Raw genomic sequence first — 13,776 nt, 5'->3', positions numbered from 1 at the left:
AATAAAGCAGGCTTGGAGAATGTGAGAGATCAGTGCACCTGGGTTTTTGTGGTCCTGTCCTCTATTCAGCCAAATTTGCTTTTAAATGGACATCTAGCCTCAGATCTTTGAAGAAGTAATTTCTGCACCTTGTATATTGGCAGTAGAGTAAAATACGTTTATTGGTTTTGCAATAGGCAGAGTAAATTTCTACTACTGCTTGTAACAAGCAGACTACATCTTAAGGACTTGCCTTGTTTTTCTGCCAGTGACTAAAGCCACTGGCAGAAAAACATTCCTCGTGTTTTCAAGGCTAGATTGCCTTCCTGTGATACTATGCCAAAAAGAGTAAAAGCAGGTGAAACCTCAACATGTGCCTTTCTTAAATTCAGTGTTTTCTGAAGCCTCTGAGAAGGAAGCGCACTGCTGCTGTCAGGGTGGATTGCAGAAGATCTCTTTACCTGCGGCTTCTGAATAACAAAAGCAGAGGGAGAAATTCTTTTTTGCATATGAGCACAGCCCTTGCTTGGATCCAATGACGAGTTACAGATACTTCAGCAGAAAGGAAATGAACTGTGGAAGTAGCTACAGCTTATTAAACCTTATGGTTGAATAATGATGCCTGATGTTTAGTTTTAAACTTTCAGTAGTGAGATTTAACATTTCCTTCTGTATACTGGTTGACATTAATTTTATTCTCAATATCTACATAGGCATTTTAAATATCCCATGTTCCTAAGTTGACAGTGAATCCTGTATAATCTAATATACAGTGTATCAAAAAGATAACTGTTGATCAAACATTTGTCACCTTGCAAGGAAACTTGTATATAAAACAGCCCAGTGAGTCTAGGGTGTTTATATGCAGAGAAGTGAAGATAATTGTCCGAACCTCTGTTAGAACAAGCTGTATTTGTTAATAGCAAAATTTGTGTGTTTGAATTGGGAAATTGAGCATATTTCCTTTGCATTTAAAGCAGGATTATTTCTCTACTGAAATAACAGGGTTGGCAGACCTCCACATGTAATCCAACTGATTATGTACAGCAACTCTTGCAAGGCAGCATGGATCTGACTCACCTAAAAGGACACGAGGACTGTCAGCCGATTTAATTGATTTTTTTTTTTTTTAATCAAGCTTTATTTAGTTATCCTCAAAACTGCCCACAATTGTTCTTAAATTTTGAGGTGGTGTTATTGGCAGAAACAAAGAATCTGTTATTCAGGTCAATGAAGCTAGCCAGTGTAAAGTAAATATGTATTTCCAGCACTGACTTTACAGTGAATGTGTGAAGCCTGTATCGGATAGGTCTGGGCTGTCAGGCGCTCTGTGTCTTCAGAAAGGAAGCAGAGCAACTCTGGGCACCCAGACATCCAGGAATCTCGAGTGCTGCTATGCAATGTTCTGGAGACTGAATAAAACCCCAGACTAGATGCTGAAAGTCAGAGGATTCATCTTAGATTTTTTTTTTTTCCCGGGCCCATTTCATTCTCAGTTATGCTGATGAACTTGGACAGAAAGCAAATTCCTTTCAATGTTGCTAGTATAGTCTGTATTTGTAGAATTTGCTAATTCTTACCTCGTGTTTTGAGAAGAGGGTATGACTGTGGTGTATGGAGAAGCGTAGCTGATGTTTAAGCAGTTGATCAGTTCCTGACACACGCGTTTTCATCCATGCAAGAAAAGTTCACGGAGGATTATTGAACACAAGGATGCCACCTTGGTTCAGAAATCCCTGAGCTACAGGCTGCTGGAAGCCAGTAGGATGCACTCATAGAATCATAGAATTGTTTAGGTTGGAAAAGACCTTTAAGATTATCAAGTCCAACTCAGCCGAGTTCATGTGTGCTTGTCCTGCTCTTCCTGAGAACCTACTATCAGAGACAGGCTTCTCTACTTGATGGACCCTGGCCTGGCCAGAAATATCTTATGTTTTTCAATATCTTTGTATAGGTGAGAGACAAGCTTAAACCCTTCAGTGTTGTATTTGTGTGCTTACCCTTTGTTATGTGTTTTTTAAATTAAAAAACCAGCTGTTTCTAAAATCCCACATTACTTTGTTTCTGCTTATAAAATCCTACATCACAGCATTCCTGTAAAAACTGACAAACTGAAAATTCATGATACAAAGTCTCATGGCAAAAATCATGTTATTCTATGTTTTTATTGATTATATTGGTATAATTCTTTCAAAAAATAACAATACAGCTATTTTTATGTTGACCTTAAAACTTAAACCATTCTGTGTCAGTTTGTTTTTATGGTGATGTTAAAATGCTTAATCTCTTACAGACACTGATTACTGTTTAAATAGAAGATCTGAGTAATGAGATGGTATCGTTATATACTGTTTAGACAAAAGAAAGGAATGTATAGGTCTTTTAAAATGTTCTAGTGTGCCAGTCTAATAAAGCTTGTAGCTTTATTAGGTAAGTGGGTCTAACAAAGATTGCCCATTTCCCTTTCTTACTTATTTATGACTGAAAAAACTGTCAAACTTTGGACTCAAAGATGCATATGGGATGATTTAAAGAAATACTGACTTATCCATTAGAGAATGTAGAAACAAGTGAAAAGGGGAGGATATGATGGTGCAATTGTTCTTATAAGGTACTTCCGTAGGCTTAGAATTTTTTTCAGGGTCATATAACTCTTATATAAAAGCATTTTTTTTTTTAAATGAAGATGTTAATTTTGTGGAATGTACCTAACTGTAAAAATGTATATTCTATACTTATTCTGACTTAAGCATGCTTATCTAAACTGTTATCTTTTTTAAAATTGTAGGGTAGCTGATTTACAAGTCAGATACCAGTGATGTATTTTTTGGGCAATTTGATCTTTTAGTGATAGTACTTGGAAAAACATTTGTTCTTTGAGTTAACAAGTTAAGAATGCAAGCCGTTGACTAGAAATCAAGATGTGAGATGTGTTGAATATTTCTTTGGGGTTTTTTTGGTCCTCTTGTTTAGACTGAAGTTACTCCTTTAAGGGAATTATTTTAATATGTGCATATTATTATTATGCCAGCTGTGTGTCACCTGCTAGCCAATGATTTCTAAACACATGAGGAATAACGGACTCCTAGCCTCTGTTTAAGCAGAAGGTCTTGCTTTTCCCATCCATTCATTTATGCTAAAATATACTTGCTGGTCTTTGAAAATGTTGACAGCAGTTGTTGACAGAGGATATTTTTATATGTGGTTTCTAATTGAGAAGCATAGTGTAAATCAAATTCAGACCTAAAACTAAGTGCTACTGTGTCTATGGATTTGTTTTAAAGTTATAAAGCACTTAAACATAACAGCTGCAAATAACAGCTGCAAATAACACTTTGTTTTTTAGGTGCTCGTAGTCCTAAACTGCAATACTGAGGACAATTGATAACATTGGGGATAACATTGGGGAAAACATAGTTTGGTAAATACCTACATGTTTGCTTTTATGCCTGCCTGATTCTTAATGTCATGCAGAAACTTAGCTCCCTAATGACTGAGTTGTGTTTGAGGCAGGAGAGAGCAAATTTCCAATCCCTGTTTCAGTGAACAAGCTTCCAAGACATCAGTGTTGTATAAGTGATACTACTGTTTTTAATGAATTCTTTTTATCTGACAATATAATGGTGTGAAACTCCTGTGGTACTCTTTTGCAGAATAATTTTCAGAATCTAGTACGAAGGATGGCAAATTGGTTTGCTAATCAAAGTTAAATTTGTGAATTAAAAAATTAAAATGACAAAATATATGTAATTGTGGGTAACACTTTCACTGTAAGTAGATGGGGAGGGGGAAAGATCCATTTCTGGGTGTATTTTGATTTATTTTGGGGCTTCATTGCAAGGATGTAAATAATTTGGTACCCTGAATTTGCATGAGTAATCTCAAATTCAGGCATCAGCAATCACGTGTGTTCTGAATATGAATGCCAAATGCACCTTGAGTTACACAGCTGAAAGTACGCTGTGCCCCCAAGTTCTGGATTTCTGTACTAAAGAGTAAAAGCTTTTTTAAATTGTGTAACATCAGTGCCTCCTATGATTGTAAATGCAAAGTGATGTGTGTATTCCTTCATTTTCAGGGATTTACTTCAGACGTTAACTGAGGATGAACTGCACACACTGGAACGTAACCTCTGCATCTCTCAAGATGTGGATTTTCCTGTCAGAGCAGATCCTGAAGTACCCTCTGTCATTACACCGGGCATAACTGCGACTTTGCCTGCTACGGAGCTTTCAGCAAAAGCTGAAAACACAGAGGCTGAGCTGGCTTGTTCTATGCAGTATGATGAACAGGAGCTGGAACAGCTGAATAGGATGGTACACAGAGTCGGAGATGAAATGTCTTCTCTGCTTTCCCCTCCAAGCATCTGTCAGTCTCCAGCTCACAGACCTAGCCTAAGAAATAGTCCTAGCACAGAAGCTTCACCAACAAGACACCATCTTGACAATTTAACTGATGAAGAGGACAGAGTGTTTTTTATGGATGATCTAGATGGAGCAGGAGAAGCTCTTGCTGGGTTGGATTCAGTAAGTGATACTTTTGCTTGGGTGAATAACCCTTGCCACAATTCAAAACAGAACCTGCAATATAGAGACGCTTTGCTGTATGAGAACGGCCATCAGACAGAGGAAACTTTGCTTTTAAAAGATGCTGAAAGTGACTTAAGCAATAATAACAATATTGAAGATAGCAAACAGATGTCTGGCATCTCAGTTCAGAATTCATGCAGCTGTCTAGAAGGTCCAGACTCACAGTTATACCTCAATGGCTGGGATGCGTATGCTGATGATGCAGAAATGGCAGAAGTGATAGCTCACAGGACAGGGGGAATGAAAATATCTGCTACTGTAATATTCAATCCTAAATCTCCCTGTAGCTCAGAATCCCCAGTAACAACTCCAGAAGCAGCTAGTAGTTGTGTTCCTGGATCTGCTAATCCATTAGCAAATGAGGAGGAGGATGAATCCCATAAACTCAGTATAGCTGCCACAAACTGTCTAATTAATTCCTGTGTGTGTTGTGGCAGCTGTGAAGACAGCAGGGAGGACAGTGTTGAAGGTTTAAAGACTAAACATTCTGCAGGAGGTGTTGTAAATGCTTCATACACGTTAGTAAAGTCTAAGGAAATGGACCATGTAGATAACTTGGACAATTCAGTCCCTGCACAGGAAACATTAAAACCTGAAACTTCTGCTTTGTTAGCAGAAGGAGACTTTGATAGAGAAGAGCAAAAACTGCCGATCTCCTCTAAGTGCCTGGCACATTCCTCAGGTTCACAGGTAGGAGCAGAAAATGACTCACAAGGAGAAGCAGAAAGCATCTCAAACCAGCAGAAGAAGTGGGAGAAGAGAAAACAACTATGTGAGAAAAAACAGGACAACAATGAAGATGTTAGTAGTGAAAGGGCAGCGAAGGAAGATGTAAAGTCAAGATCTAGTTCAAGGTAAGAGCAACTTTATGTTTTGGTAGTAACTTGCATGTAAATAAATTTCTATAGCCTTGTAATTTAGTGATTGGTGTATAATTAAAGTTGATTTTTAAAGAAAAAGGTGTGTTGCAGGATTAAGGAATTTTTCAATATACATTTTTTTAATGCAAGTAGCTTTACATTGGACTTCATCAGCTTTTTTGGAAAACATTTGGAGAACACCTGAATTTCAATCGTATAATGTCTCTATTATTGAAATCAAGTACACTAATCTTACCAGTTTAATGTAACAAAGGGTGCATTGCTGCTAAACATTACCTGGGACATTACCTCTGTTGTACTCTGCTGTTTTGCAGGAAAAGTGTGTCTGGCAGATACTAAACTTAACTTCTGCTTCAATGCATGGGATTAAATTGGGATCTAAACACATCTTACCTTAGCTTAATTTGGGAGAACGGGGTTGATCTGCTCACGTTGCCTGTGGGCACGAGTGTATTTGTGAATGTCTGTGTGCTGAAGGAGCCTAATAGAGTGCAGAAGCAGCTTTTAAATGTATTGGACCATTTCAACCAAAACTGATAGAAGAATAGAAGTCATGGATTAAGGTTCTACGTATTTAATGACAATAAGAAATTAGATAACAGGGAGTGACCATAATAGTTGTGTTGAAGAAAATGCTATGCTTCAGCTCAACTTTGATTAGACCTTAGGGATCCCACACACATCAGTAGGAAACCAGGCTTTATTTTGGTTTACTATTTAGAGGATAACCTCTGTTGTAGTGAGTAATGTCTTCAGTTTCCTGAAATATTAGTATCATAAAGCAGAGGGAAGAAATTAAATATAAGTTATTGTTGTTTTCTGTATTTGTGACAGTTTTCTTCCTTTGTGCCTTACTGTGTCTTTACTGTGGAGATAGTGTGTGTGATGCAGGATCTCTCTTTGTTATATGTGAATAGAGTTCAGATTAATGCAGTGGGCATAGCTTGAACCATGAAGCATTACCACAATATAAAGGCTGCAGAAATAAACATTTGTTTAATCACATACCAATTGAATTATGAAATATTTTACTGGTTGTGGAAATAGAATCAAGAGTTCTTTGTGCTGGAGTTAATTCCTCTTACAGTTAAAACACAACTTAGCGTGCACAAAACTCAACTTTTGAGAAGGTAATTTTATCTATCTTGTTATTCTGAGTATTTGTAATCTTAGGCTTGCAAGTATGATCATATTCAAGGCCTTACAACAGGGTTTCTGAATGGACTTCATTTTAAGAAGTAATTCACAAATCCCTTTGACGTTTCATGCTTTTGCAACATTTCAAGTGGAATATTGCTTAAAAGTAATTACTGTATGTTTAATTAGTGTCCTGATAAATCATACATCGTTTACAAAACTCAGACAATTTGCCTACTATTTTTTGCCTTGGGTAGGATATTAAGTGAAATTTGTGAGAACAAGTCTGCAAAATATTCTGAGTAATATATATATAAAAAAATTATATATAAAATTACATATATAAGCTTTTTTCAGCGTCCCATGGTTTGAGTATGTAATAACCTCTGTTCCACATACCTGTCCAGCCTCCGTTAATATTGTGTAAAAACTTTGTATGAGAATTGTCCCTTTACAGAGTTCTGTAGGTCCGTGTTCCTCTGTGTCCTTTTGTTTGCTCTGGACCTGGCTCTTAACAGCATCATTGAACGGCTCCTAGATCCTGCCTGGTCTCTCTGCGCTGGTTGTGATTTTCGTAGACCTCAGTCACGCTTTGCCTACGTGGTTACTTTTTCAGGTTGGAAAAGTCACAGCCTACTTGATCAGAAGTTGTCCAGAGCTTTGATCATTCCTTTTGTCTTTCACTACACCTTTTTCAATTACACTATTTCCTCTTAGTGGTAAGTGAATCAGAACTACAGTTACTCAAGATACGAGCAAACCATGGATTTGCACAGTGGCATGATTATTTGCTGTTGTTTTTCCAATGGCTCCCAATATTTCACTTTGGATTTTTTGCCAAGTGGTGAGCTGATGTTTTTTTAAGTTGTCTGCCTTTGGCCCCGAGATCCTGATTGTGCGCTCGGGCTGTCATTCTATATCTGATGCTAAAACTGTTCTCCCTGTGTTTACCAGTTGAATCTCATCTTGCCATTTGATTAGCTGTTATCCAGACTTTAAGACCCTGTGCAGTTCTTCAGTCTGCTCTTGCTATTATTACCCTGAATAATTTTGCACCAGTAGCAACCTTTCAGACCTCATTGCTCTTCCCGTTTTTGCAGATCGTATGTGAAAACAAAACCTCCAGGGTCCTAAAGAACTTCAGTGGTGACATCCCGCTCTTCTGAGAAGTGGTTGTTTAACAGCTCCTCCCTATTTATGGTTAAGAATTATTTATCCATTTTGGGACCCTTCCTCTTATGCTATAGCTCCTTAGTTTTCTTAAAAACCTTTAGTTGAGGTATTTTGACAGAACCTATTTGGAAATCCGGAGGCTGCCAGCTCAATCACCATTCTTCACAAGCTTCTTGACCCCTTCGGAGAGCTCCCAAGAGGTTCCCTCTGCAGAAGCCATGTTACTTCTTCCTAGGCTGATCTTCCCATTATTGTCTACCTATTTGAGCTTTGGATATATTCTGTTAAGTTACTTGGTATGAACATCAGGCTCACAGAACTAGAGTTGTTTGAATCCCCTTGGAGTCCTTTTTATTTTTAGAGACTGCAACATTTAAACTCCAGGCATCAAGGAAGTTCTCCTAAAACTCTTGGGTGAATATTTTTGAATATTTCGTTAACAAGTTAGTGGGTTTTGTCTGTTCTCACCATAGCCTCTTCCACAGTTACTTTGATTACATCTAATTCTCTCTATTCATTATTGAGACTACAGTGCATCTGTTATTAATTGGCAAATATTCCATCTTTGCAGAAGTGGAGAAATAAGGATGGAAGTATTTTGTTACTAGATTGTTGCTCCTTTATTTGGAAATGTTCTGATATTAACTCCTTCAGTGTATCCTGTGAGAGGCAGAGATGCTGGGGATCTACTGAGGGCTAGATTAAAAAATTCTGTGTGTAGATCCTTAGTTTTTTCTAATTTTATTAGATCTTATTTTTCTCATATATCTATATATAGATTTGGTTTTTGCCTCTGAATCACTAGTCATGTTATCGGAAAAAGAATTCGGTTTCAAAACAGAACTTTGTGGACCTTTTCTTACTCATGCTGCCTGGGCGGTGACTAATCACTGCTTTTCAATGGTATTTTTAAATTGGAAGATCACATTAGGCTTCTGTGACTGCTTCCTATTACATGCTTGTGAATGCCAGCTTAACCGTAGGGGAAATGTTGGAGACAGTAGATTATTTTCAGAATGATGGACCCATTAGCTAGAACAATAAGCTATCTAATATACGTGGAATAGCTGCAGGATATGCTCATTCATCAAACTGTTAAATGTATTTACTTTCTAGTTACTGTAAGTCATCAACTAGGAGAAGAAAATTTTCTTTCCCTTGTCTGAATCAAGCAGCTGTCAAATGTGTATGTTGTAACACAAACTGTTTATTTTAGTAAACCAGTTCTTATACTATGCAATATGATATTATTTATAGGTATAATTTCAATGATCCGGTCAGGTTTACTGTAATTAATCCTTTAAGTCTGAAATACCTGGATTTCAGGCTTCTCTATCTAGCCTCGATATTCAGTGGAGTTTAAAATACAGATTAAATATTCTTCTACTAAAGATTTGGGTATTGAGATGTCTTTACTACTTCGGTTTTTACGTCATAGCTGATGTTGTCTTTCTCCATTATTTGCTTGTAAGTATCTCAAAGACATAGAACACAAAGGGCACGGAGAGTCTTGGGCAGCAGCATTAATGAGATGCAAATACAAGAAAAGCAAAGATGTAGTCAGTATCTGGTCTGCTGCAGGGACAATGTGGTAAGTAAAGGCTGTCATGTAGCAAAACAAACTGTTAAAGGGAGGAAATAATGTCAGAATAAGTACAGAAGATGATAAAACTATGACAAAGCAGCATTTGGTGTTTTGGGGTAAAAAAGGACATAAGTTAACACCAAAACCAAGCTTTAGATCTGTATCTAGTATTACTTCTTTTTCAACTGGAAGCAAGCTATACAGATCTTTAAAATGCTTATTCTGTCATAGTATTCTGCCTGCTTTTTCCAAGGGGAAAGAAAATTACAAAGAGTAAAGATCATGTTTATTTTTGTGTTTTGGAAATACTTGGCTTTCTGTTCTTTCCAGAGCTGAAGAGTCCTTGTAAAACTGCTAATTCTTCTACATGTTTTATGAAGTTTGGCAGCTTGTTTCATATTGTCATGCAATATGTTTTCATGTTTGTCTTAAATACCTGGTTCAGTTGAGTGTTTGTTTATCTACATACTTGACCTTGCAACAGTTCTGATATAAAAAATGATTCTTAAGCATAGTTCCTCTCCTTTCCCCTGCAGGTCTATTCTGTCTAACTTAAATTATACAATTTTTTTGCCATTTTCCTTGATCTTAATTTATTTGGTGACTGTTCTCTTGATGAAGCCTCTTACAGTGCACCTGAGGAGTGGCAAAAGGAGCTGAAATTTATAGCAAGGAGTTCTTCTTCACACTTTCTGCAAGCTCTAGCTGTGTCCATCGGCTGTTAGATGCTGGCGCTGTTAGTGTTTATTTGTGGGGGCTTAAAAAATAGAATATTTTGCTGTATACTTTTGCAGTGTAAGGAGGAGGAATGAGGCATCCTTGGAAGAGTATGTTTTGCTGTTTGCTGATCTGTATTGCATTTCTAGAATAAGATGAATAATTTATTCTTCTCCACCTTGGTATTCAAGTTGTCCCATTTCTTAGTGTTGGAATTCTGTAGTCTAAAATTGTGTATATTGTAATATATTTAAAATTTTATTTCCTCAGCATATTAGAATGACTTTGTAAAAAGATGAACACCTGTTTTACACAGTTGGTTTCTAATTTTGATTTTTCTGCCTGTATTTTATTTTGATCACTCCTTAGCAACATGTGACGTGTGCACATTTTCAGTACAGCAACTTTAAGATAAGTCATTCCACCTTTTATAAAGGCATGGAAAAGAAGCATTTGTATTTTTGGGATGGCTAGCATTTACATTTAAAAAAAAAAAAGACAAATCCACACAAGTTACCTTTCTAGCTTGTCTTTTAGTTTATAGCATTTGATTCTACAAGTGCTCCTTTATCAAAACTAGATTAATTGATATTGCAATGCAAATTAACTTGATTAAATGTCTTAAATTCATGCTTTCCCAATAATATTCCCATCATAGTAAGACTTAAGGAAATTGTGTGTGTCTTTACATGACAAAGTTGCCTTTTCCATAAAAATTAATGGACAGCTGTTCATGTTCACATAAACAAAAACATGTCTGCTTAGTGTCTTGTATTGATTAGTCTTTTAACTAGCTATTCAGGAGTAAGAAAACTTCTCACCAGCAAGAAGGAAATACTTTGTTCCAAATCAACTGCTATCAGCCTTCCAACAGCAAAACTTCCCTTAAGTAATCCTTTATCTGGCTGTTGATTTAAATTTCTCTGTTCCCCTTCTGGTATTCTGTTTCTTTTCTTTGTGCAACTGGCCAAATTCAGATTCAGTATAAATGAATTTTTCCAATCCATCCTCCCCTTCTTTTTAACAATACAAGTCTCAAATTAAAAGTGGCAGTGTTTGACCTTGTCTGTTGAACACTGATTCTGTGTGGTATCTCATAACGTGACTGCTGTTATGAAGCCTTAGCCTGCAAATAAAAGGTGTCAGTGTTTTGTACCAGCTTCCCTTTTACTAGGTCCATATATCAAATGCAGCAACAGTGAACTGTATTAACTCTCAATGTACAGATTCCTGAAATGAGTACAGTAGGTAAAACAGTTTTAAAAGCCACTTATTTGAGTGGATTTGGTGTAGCTGACACATGAGGCTTTAGAGTTAGCTCTCATGTTGTATGACATAGACAGAGATCTGTGCCAATTAACTAATGTAACACGAAATGTAATTGTAATTCAAATAATAAAATTCATGAAGAAACCATCCTGTGAAACAGCGAGAGGTTTAATTAAACGCAAGATGCTGGAAACACATTCCAGTAGAAAAGAGCACACAAGTCAGGATAAAGGTGGCTTTCAATTTGTTTTTCTACTTAGAATAGTTACAAAAAAAAGGCCAACAGCTTTAAATAAATGGTTCTTTAGTTCAGTCTGCCAGTATTCCATGAAAAGAGGCAACTATGTCACCCCATGTCACTTTGGTCTGTTGCCTCGAATCTTTATTCTATATTTTTATCAGAAGTGCTGAATAATTCTGTTTTGATGAGCATGGATGGTGGTTTTATCCCATGCTAGAAAGTAATTTTTAAAATAGCACTGTAGGTCTTTAAGACCTCACAAATGAAACAAACTTTGCCACCTTACACAGTTTAAACAGTCCTATGAATCCCAATCCAACATGGCATTAGTTTCAAATGAGCATGAGATGCAGTGAAGTTCAGGTCACCTGTGGGCTGGTGTGGGAAGAAAGGGTTAGCTGCTAACAGCTACAGAATATGTCTGTATGCAGATACTGTCTCTTCTTATAATTGTGCTAATGAACACGTGTGCTGAGCTACCATCCGCTGATAACAGGAATCATGAGTTGGGTAAAGCAGGTCAATTCACCTCAGGATCTACCAGCATCTTAGAAAAGCTGAGCGAATCTTCAGGCAGACACTAATGAGAAGAGAATTCTACAAAGAGGTATCCTAAATTTGTGTGTACTGAAAAGGAATGCAGTGAGTATATCAGGATTCTTTTTTTTTTTTGCTGTTTTTTAGGGGGGGGGGGGAAGCTATTTAGTATAACCCTGAGAAGGTATAAAACAGAGTTATCATTATTAGATTCCCATTTCTTCGTACTAAATAAACACAGAATTCCTTATCTGAAGAGTTACAGCCTGAATATGAACCAGAAATAAGCATTGTAAATAATAAATATTATTTCTGGTACCAAAAAATCAATCTGTATTGGTACCCAGGAGTGAGAAAAATGTTTATGCATAGTAATTGTCAAAACTGCACATCCTTTACTACAACAAACTAACCTCTGTGAGCATGGTTTGTGTCAATTATGTCCAAGCAGTTTACGTTGCAAAATGATGACTGACCAGATGGGTATCTAATCCTGAAATCAGCGGATGGCTCAGCGTGGCTAGGTTGTGCACCAAGTAAAAGATGGAGTAGTGGAAACTGAAGGCATTTATGAAGCAGGTTAGAATGGCAGTCTTAAGACAAGGCTTAAAAAGAGGTGAGATAGTGGAGCTGATGAGAAAAAGTTATGCTAATAGGGACTGGTTAAAGGTGAGAGAGGATTCAAATGAGGGGGAAAAAAGTACGGGGAAGAGGTATGAGATGAGGCTTGTAAGCTGATCAGAGAAGCATCCATGAAGATGAAATAACGATGGCATTGAGATCTTTGATAATCTGGTAAGCTGGTCATGTGCCATTATGTTCTGAGGTTACTTATCAGGTTTACTTACTATCAAGGTCTAGCACTTTGTGCCTTCTAGATCATTTTGCCTTCTGGCTTGGACTGTCCACTCCACAAAGTTAGCTCAGGATAGAAAAAGTGATTCTGTGACTTGGGACAATGTTGACAGTAAATATTATCTACTCAAGAGAGAGATTTTGATTGGATTTCAAATATATCAGGCAGAGCTTCACAGAAAGCACTGAAGGACAGCAAACCTGACATCTTTCAGAAAAAGTGTTACTACCCATATCATCTGGCAGGATTGTTACACTGGAAAAATCTGGAAATGGCAGGGAGGGGAGAGAGAATAGAAGAAGGTGCTGAGTTTGCTAATTGTTCTCGTTTCCTATTCTGCTGTTCAAAGATTACTTTATTCTGAATAATACATTCCATCTTTGCAAGGCAGCTTCTCCGGCTAAATCATGCTGTGAAATCACATGCTAATGGGTTTTTTTAATATCATTTAGCTGCCATAAAACAGATAGTAAAAGTATGTTTTAGTAGCATGACCGTATTGTAAGATTGGATGGGTAAAGGTGATGAGCTATAAAAGAGTAAGCCTTTGTTTAAATGCACGTATCTCTTCATAATAAGCAGAATTAGCAAGGGAAATTATATAAAACGAATGAAAGTTAAATAGATCTTTGTTCAAGTCTGATAAAATTATTTTCCAATTGTGACGGCTCTCCTTTCGACTAAAGCATAGTACACTTGGGATTTATTTTCAAATTGGCAATCAGAAGGGAGGAACATGAGGGGGTACGTTTTCCAAGCTATTAGTGGGAGGTATGCAAACAAATCCTATTATTTCTTGGTGGGATTAGAGC

General features: G+C 37.0%; 1 protein-coding gene across 4 annotated transcripts in view; it reads left to right on the top strand.

Annotated features, from left to right (window-relative positions):
* ZFYVE28 (zinc finger FYVE-type containing 28) overlaps window positions 1-13,776 on the top strand; it is a 174,579-nt gene that overhangs the window by 128,606 nt on the left and 32,197 nt on the right. For 3 of the 4 annotated variants that reach the window (XM_076335810.1, XM_076335809.1, XM_076335811.1), the window contains exon 8: window positions 4,058-5,422. In XM_076335810.1, coding sequence (XP_076191925.1) covers window positions 4,058-5,422 — 1,365 coding nt within the window. Of the gene's footprint in view, window positions 1-4,057; window positions 5,423-13,776 lie in introns of those variants that run through there. The other variant, XM_076335812.1, reaches the window with a different exon arrangement.

This window comes from Aptenodytes patagonicus, chromosome 4 (genome assembly GCF_965638725.1).
Source record: "Aptenodytes patagonicus chromosome 4, bAptPat1.pri.cur, whole genome shotgun sequence".
Lineage (NCBI taxonomy): Eukaryota > Metazoa > Chordata > Aves > Sphenisciformes > Spheniscidae > Aptenodytes > Aptenodytes patagonicus.
The sequence above is the reverse complement of the archived record's forward strand: the minus strand, read 5'-3'. Positions and strand labels throughout refer to the sequence as shown.